At 35.8% G+C, this 7,960-nt stretch overlaps 1 protein-coding gene across 1 annotated transcript; it reads right to left on the bottom strand.

The window, feature by feature from the left end:
* Window positions 1-7,146: 7,146 nt before the first annotated feature.
* LOC123256443 (olfactory receptor 52B2-like) lies at window positions 7,147-7,947 on the bottom strand (the record flags this gene model as incomplete). Its single annotated transcript, XM_044685057.1, has 1 exon — window positions 7,147-7,947. A coding segment is annotated over one exon (801 nt), but the record flags the coding sequence as incomplete, so codon positions are not given.
* Window positions 7,948-7,960: the final 13 nt, after the last annotated feature.

Genomic DNA, 7,960 nt, shown 5'->3' with positions numbered 1-7,960 from the left:
GTGTCTTGCCCAGGGTGAAGAAGCTATTAAGTGTCTGATGATTGAATATAAACTCAAATCTTCTTGACTCCAGCTCCAATGATCTGTCTTTTCCTTCTTCCTTGTGAATTTATGAGTTTAACTGTAATGACACTTAAAATCCCTTTCCAGTTCAGAAATTCTGTTTCAATTATTTTCATCTCTCTAGGATATGATGAAATCATTAACCAGGCTGATGGCAAATCAAATGCTTTTCCATTGTATGTGAAGTTATTTAATAAAGAGTATTTTCTAAAATTCATGAATTGGACAAAAAGAAACAATCTGTTTGCTCAATTCCATTTTGTCATATACTCATAAAACACAAAAGACTATAAACTTGCCTTATGACAAAAAGTAATAATGGGAGTGATACTAAGATTGAGACAATGACGTATCAATGAATGTTGTAGTATATGAAATCCAGTTTTTTCTTGGGGTACTTATTTATATCCTCAAATAATCTAGGGAATTAATTGTGAATTTTTCCCCCACTAAAGAAGTTCTGATACTTTATGGCATAATCAAGAGAGGAGAGAACAGCTTATTAATTAGATGACTATTCATAAAGAGAACACTGGAAGAAGGCTAGGTTCCCCAAACCAAAGCCAAAGTAGAAGCCACCAAGACAGTGGATTCTTACTATGTGTGGATGTGAGTTGTCACTGTTAGAAGTCTTAGTGAAGTCACAAGTCTCATACCTAACATAGTGAGAAGATTGATTTCAGATTAAAAGGTGCAGATTTATATAAAAGAAGTTAGCTAGCTACTAGGGATGCTGGATGACACAGAAGATAGAAGGTTGTGCGTAGGATTAGGAAAAACTGATTTTTAATCTTGCTTCAGATACTAGCTCCATAACTTTAGGCAAGCAACTTAGCTTCTCAGTCCCTCAGTTTCCCTCTCAAAAAATAGGGATAGTAATAGCACTTACTTCACAGAATTGCTGAGGATCAAAAGAAACAATATATGCAAAGCCCTCTACAAATGTTAAAAATTTGTCATCTTAATCATCATCAGCATATGGTTCTTTGTGTCTTGTTCATATATATGTGTGTGTATACATATATTGCTTCTTGTTTATATAACAATACCAGACCTGAGCTTTATTACTATTACATATACACATGATACATATTTAACATTGATGTATACTATAAGTTATATGTACTATTATACATAACTTCTGGACAAAGATAGAGAACAGCTTGAGTGACAGATCATCGGTTATAGAACTTGGAATTTACCCAGATGGCATGAGCCAAGGGCAAAAGACCCTTTCTGTCAGGTAGAGATACCCCCACACACACACTTTTTAATAACAATACACACATAGAGACATGTACCTAAGTAATACTATTAACATAAAGATCTGATCCTATTTTTCTCTTACTTAAAATACTTCTAAGACCAAATACAAAATCTTATATTTGGCATGAAAAGTCCTTTACATTTTGGTTCCAAAAATCAATTTATTACATCTTTGATCCATTAACAATTTAGCTAAATAAGTCTAGTCTTCTTATGATTCTTATGTATTATTTCCCCCACTGAATCAATTTAATTTTATCCTCGTCTGTCTCTTAATATTTCTTACTTATTTCAAAGTTCATCTCAGATACCACCTACTATCTGAGACATTACCTTTTTCCAATTACTAATGTCTTTTTTCCCAAAATTAGTAGAATATTTTTGTTTCTTTTTCGTATCTTTTTATACTTGTGTATGTTGCTTCCCCAGAGAGCAAGTAAATTTATTTAGGACAAAGAGTGTTTCATTTTATTTTGTGGAGTATCTTCACACTGCCATTTAATTGATGTTCCAAATGGGATATAGGTCAATTAATGAATGAATGCAGAAGAAAAGTATACACCTCAAATGTTGAATTATTATCCATGGGACATTTGAAGACCTAGAGGAATCACTTTCTCAGTTGGAGTAGCTGTTATTTGGATTTTTCCCTTCACTCTGGGGCATTTATGAGAGAAAATGTATATGCTTTGCATAGCACAAGTGGTCATGAATAGGATATGATCTGTCATACTGTAGTCTCCATCTGAATGAGATCATGAATCCATCTGTAAGAAAATGCTGCTTATTTTTCTGATTTTTAGGGCTTCAAATTACCTCACTGGTTGGACTGTAAATTCTGCGAGAGGGTATCTTTATATTGCTTTGTTTCTCCTTCTCCAAAAACTACTATAGAGTATATCATTTAGCAAATGTCAAGTTCCTCATTGTTGATATATTGACTATGAACTGATTGGCAATTACTTTTCCCTGTCTAGCTCAGTTATTGTCTTCCTATTTTTTCTAACTCATCCCATTCCTCTCTCTTCATAATCCTTTCTCTAGACTCATTCTCACCTATTTTGACATTCCTATCCTCGTTTCACCCAATAATTTAATTTTTACCCCAATCCAATCAATAAATTCCCATTTCAGATATTTTCTCCAAATCCCTACCAGAACTCTTCCTAATCTGTTTTTTTAAAATTATCTTTTCCGTCTTCTCATTATATTTTCCCACATCATCTCTAAAATCTTCTCCGTATTCCCTTATTGTTTCACCAGAACTCCATCCCATGCCAATAATTTTCTTCCTTCCTCCATTACTATTTTATTATTCTTATTATATACTTTTTAGGTTTAACTGTGACTTATTCATCCCTGTTAGAAGTCCTTCTCTTTACTCTTCAGACAGATGTATCACTCACCGAATTTGTTGGTGTGGTGACTTTATCTTGGTTAATGTGACAGGATCTCTGAAATAATAGATTCATGAGCCTCTGTGTCACTTATATTAAGATCTCATGCTGAACATTTCCTTTTGGGATGTAATTTCAATAATCACTCCTACCTCTGATTCAAAGGAACTGAATTCAGTACAATTAACTCTTTCCTCTCTTGTCCTTTAGGGATAGATGGAAGAAATAAACTCAGAATGTCCCCTCAGCTGGATTTAGATGTTATAAATAGTTAGACAAAGTAAAATTGATATTTGTTAGGACATGGTTTGGCTGTTTCTATTTAATTAAATATTAGAAAGAACAATATGTTGTCCGTTTGATAAATTTAATGGGACACAGGAGGATATCAACTTGAATATCTACTGGAATCCAAATTCCTCTTTGTAACAAACCCAACAAGAATTTATTTGGTAACATGTTCAAAATCTTCAGATGTAGAGAAACCACAAGTTATTGAGATTTTCCTAATCATTGTACCCTTCTTTTTTTGGAAAAAAAAATTTATATGTCAAATTCAAGATTAAAAGAAACACTTAAGAGGCTACAATTAAAGACAGAATTTAATAAGATTCCATATCTTAGGAACAAAGATAGGTGTCTTAATCTCAACTAAAAAGTGCACCTATACAAATATAGTATGAGGAAGATGTGAATGTAAAGCATTTACATGAAAACTACCTGCATCATAAGGAAGTATAGCTTCATCAGTGTTATGGAAATCAAAAACCTAATGATTTCTTAGATTGAATTATTAAAAGTGTAATATTGAAATGAGAGATGTAATGGTTCTGTAACCCTTTGTTCTAATTTGACCAATATCTAGAATACTGTGTTTGGTTTTTGGTGCCAACTTTTAAGGAGAGCAATAAGCTAGCAGTTCTCTAAAGGATGTTTCATAGGATGGTGAAAAGAATATTTAGATATTAGAGTTTGTTGAAGAGACTGTGATTACTGTGAAGAAAAGATACTTTGAGGGAATGAGGAGGATGAAAGCTTGCTACCATTAAGTATTCAAAAGGGACTTAATTTGACACTCTGCTTCTAATATATATATATATTTTTTTGCCTACTACATATATATCAACACCATTCAGTAGCCTTCAATGGCTTCTGTTGCTTCTCAAATGAAAAACTAATTACTCAACTTGACATTTAAAAACTTTCACAGTATGGTTCCAATGTATTTTTCCATACTTTTCTCATTACTTGTCCTCATCTACTCTGTATTACAGCCGAACAACTCAACTTCCTTTTCCTTGAACTTGACTTTTCATCTCCTCTCTATATGCCATCACATAGCCTTGACCATATTCCACAATACATGCCCTCCTTTGTCTCTTAGAGTTCTTGCTTCTTTAAATGCTCAATTTATGAACTTTTCTGATTCCATTAACTTATCTGTGTAAATATTTTACTCCCTCTATCTCTACTGGTAGAATATAAATGGCTTGACATCAGACTATTTTTCATTTGTTTTAAAATATAGCAGGTGCTTAATAAATGTTCACTTAATATAATTTCATTACTCAATGCTTATGCATTGGAAATATGTATGTCTTCCCAAGAAAACTTAATATATTGTAGCATAATATTACTTCTATATAATTTAGTGACAATCTAATACACGTTAAAATGTTATAATAGAGTATATTACTATGATACAAATGTCAACTATTATTATTTCTCATAATCTGTGGCACGAAAATCCCCTGAAGGAGGGACAGAAAAGGAGTCACTTTCAGTGCCAACTTCAGATTTTCCTATTCTTATTCTTCCTGGATTCTTTTTCACAGTAATTAGACAATATTTCCCACTTTCCTCTTAAATGTAGAAACATACAAGAAGATCGAAAAGTCCCCATAGAGCTCTACTTCCCTCCATGTCATAGACAGAACTAATGACTGAGGTGATTAAAGATCACAGAAAATTCTACCTTTTTCCCCTGTCAAGAACTGTCACATGTGCTATTGAACTGTTTATTGAATAATGAATATAATTAAGATATAAATGAATTCAGATTCATATCGTTCATGAACAAATTCACTTGGAAGTGGACTCTCCACTCTAAGCAGTGAATGTTTATTGTACAAGCACCATCTTGTTTATGATTTTATTCAAACAACTTGAGTGACTCTTCACATTCACATATTGAAGATTATCATTAGGACACTTGCTTAGATACTTCCAGGATTTCCCAGATGCCTCTAAAAGTAAAATATTTTTGAATAGAAAAATTTTTAATGAATAGGACTAATTCGCACGAGTATGATTCTAGAAGTAGCTGGGTGTCACAATGGATAGCACTGGATGTGGAATGAGAAAAAGTAATTTTAGTGTCAGAGGAATATCAGAAGACTGACACCAGATATTTCACTAGGATGATAATAGTGTCAGAAGACAGAAGTGCATATTCAAGAAATATTATGAAGATAGAAATGACAGGATTTGACAATTAATGGAATATAAAAATTGCATAAAAGTGAGGAGGGGGCATTGTACCTATTTAGGTTTTATGCCTCAATAACTGGGAGAATGATGGTATTAGGAAAAAATAGGGAAGTTAGGAAGAGGAGAAGGATTATGGGGGAAAATTCAAGTTTAATTTGGTAAAGTTAAGTTATAGATGTTTAAAGGATCTCTAGTTTGATACATCTTATTAGCAGTTTGAGATGCAAATATGTATGTGAGTACTGGACAAGTAGATCTAAGAAATTTCTGCATTGTGATGAGAACTGAAGCCAGAGTTGCTAATGAGATCACAAGTGATATAGCATATGGATTAAAATTTGAAAACTTAGGTGTGGATATATGAAGTTTATGGAGAATAATAGGGTCGATACTCCATATTTCTACTGCACAAGAACAGTGTTACACAAGAAAATGACAGCAACAGAAATAATTAGCATTTATATGGTGTTTACTATGTGCCAGGTGTTATAAAGAAGTATGTAATCTGTGAAGGTCTCATGCCATTTGGGTAGTAAGGAGGGATAAAAGGGATATGAGGTGATTTGGGAGGGGAATTAAGGAGATAGCTGAGTGTAGGAAAGGGATGAATGAGGTGGTATACAGGAAGGTAAGGGAATGGATGGGAGTATACAGGAGGGCAGCTTAAACGGGCTTATTCACTGAGGCTAGAGACAGAGGATCCTGAGGAAATAGGCTAAGGTTCTTCAATCAGGGAAGGTATCTCTAAGGTACAGGAGAATTGGGCCAGTCAGAAATGTTTTATATCTTGCTGGAGGGCTTCTCTTGTTAATTTCTAAGTCCCTTGAGGGAGGAGACAAAAGGGCTCCTCCCTGCCAGTGAAACTGATGGCTGCAGGAAGTCTCTGGTAGGTACTTCCTGCCCAGATGGATGCCTGTGGTTCCCTCAAGAAATAAAAGAAAACAATTCCTTTTCTCTTCAGCCCTTGCCTTAATCTTTGATATAGTGATTCACCAGAGACTTTGAGTAGGTAGCAAAGGGGATTTATTAATGTCAGGGATAATCAGAAGTAGGGAGGGGTTTAGGGTTTTGTAACAGCCACTAGGGAGAAAGCTGATGGTGGGGGAAGGGTCACAGGAGGGAGTTAGACTGAGAGAGCCTGCTCTCCCAATCAGGAAGATTCAACTGCCTTAAAGTAAAGTATTTATCAAATCACTAAATTGGAGTTAACTTGTTTAGGATGCCCTACTTGCCTACAGAATCTAAACTCACTATGTCCAATCATCAAGCCACCCTTCCTCCCAGGGCACAAAGGGAAATTCAGGGGAATAGAAGGGATGTAATGGAGAGATCAGGGAGCGGTCCAGAGAAATTAGATAGGTCCAAATTTCCCCAAGACAAAATAAACACAGGCTAAGCCCAAGCCCAAAAGCAGAAGACCCTAGGCAAAGTGAGAAGCAGAAGGTGAAAACCCAGTCCATTGGACTTTAGCCCTATTTATAACCTCAGGCTCCAACTGACTTTCTGAAAATTCTAAGACCTCCAACTGTCTTTCTGTGACAGTTCGAAATTGCAGAAGCAAAAAAGCTTCTGCTAGCAATCTTGCATTACACAGGCAATGTGCTAAGTGATTTACAAAGAAAATATCCCATTGAATTGTCACAACTATGGCACAAAGATGTTATCATTGTTCCCATGTCAAAATTGAAGGAACTGAGGCAAAAATAGGTTCAATGACTTACCAAGGGCAACAAACTAGAAAATATCTGAGGCTAGGTGTGAACTGAGGTCTATATCACCTAGTATCCTAAGTGCCATAAAAGGAATCATCTTCGATATTCTTGCAATTGTCACAATATTTTTAAAAGTGACTATAGCATCATAGTATTTCTAAATCATAATGACTGACACAGATTATCTTTAGCTTCTCAATTCACCCTGACATCCCAAACTAAGCATGCCCCGTCCAATGGGAGAACCTGCGTATGATATGATCCCGGATTTGTTTAGTCCTGACACCATATATAATGGGGTTCAGTGCAGGAGGCACAACCACATAGAGATTAGTCAGCAGGACTGCACAGTGCAAGTGGCTTATCAGCACTGTCAGGTAAGCTGGTAGGTAGAACATGAGGATGACACAGACATGTGAACTGCAGGTGCCCAGAGCCTTGAGTTGGGCATCACGAGATGGGAGTCTGAAGACAGCTCGGAGAATAAAAGTGTAAGAGATGGAGATGAGGATGACATCTAAGCCTGTGGATAAGAAGCACAACACTAGTGTATAAATATTAATGGCTGTTTTATCTCCACAGGCCATCGTAGAAATCTTAGCTTCTGCACAATAAGTGTCTGCAATGATGTTATTTCCACAGAATGGCAGCTGCTCAACTAGGAAGACAAAAGGGGCACTGAGGATCAGGCCTCTGGCCACAGAAAATCCCACAATTTTTTTGATCACAGAGGGGGTCAGAATCATGGTGTATCTCAGTGGAAAGCAGATGGCCACATAGCGGTCAAATGCCATGGCAAGAAGAACTGTGGACTCCATGACAAAGATGACAATAACAAAGAACATCTGGGTGATGCAGGTCTGGAAAGATATGGCTCTATCCTGGAACCAAAACATGTCCAGCATCTTGGGCATGATAGCACTGGAGAGCAAAATATCTGACATAGCCAACATGGCCAGGAAGAGGTACATAGGTTCATGTAGATTGTGCTCTATCCAGATGAATATGATCAACAAGGAGTTACCTCCAAGG

This window comes from Gracilinanus agilis, unplaced genomic scaffold, assembly GCF_016433145.1.
Source record: "Gracilinanus agilis isolate LMUSP501 unplaced genomic scaffold, AgileGrace unplaced_scaffold59025, whole genome shotgun sequence".
Lineage (NCBI taxonomy): Eukaryota > Metazoa > Chordata > Mammalia > Didelphimorphia > Didelphidae > Gracilinanus > Gracilinanus agilis.
Note: the sequence above shows the minus strand (reverse complement) of the source record. Positions and strands in the feature narration are given on the sequence as shown.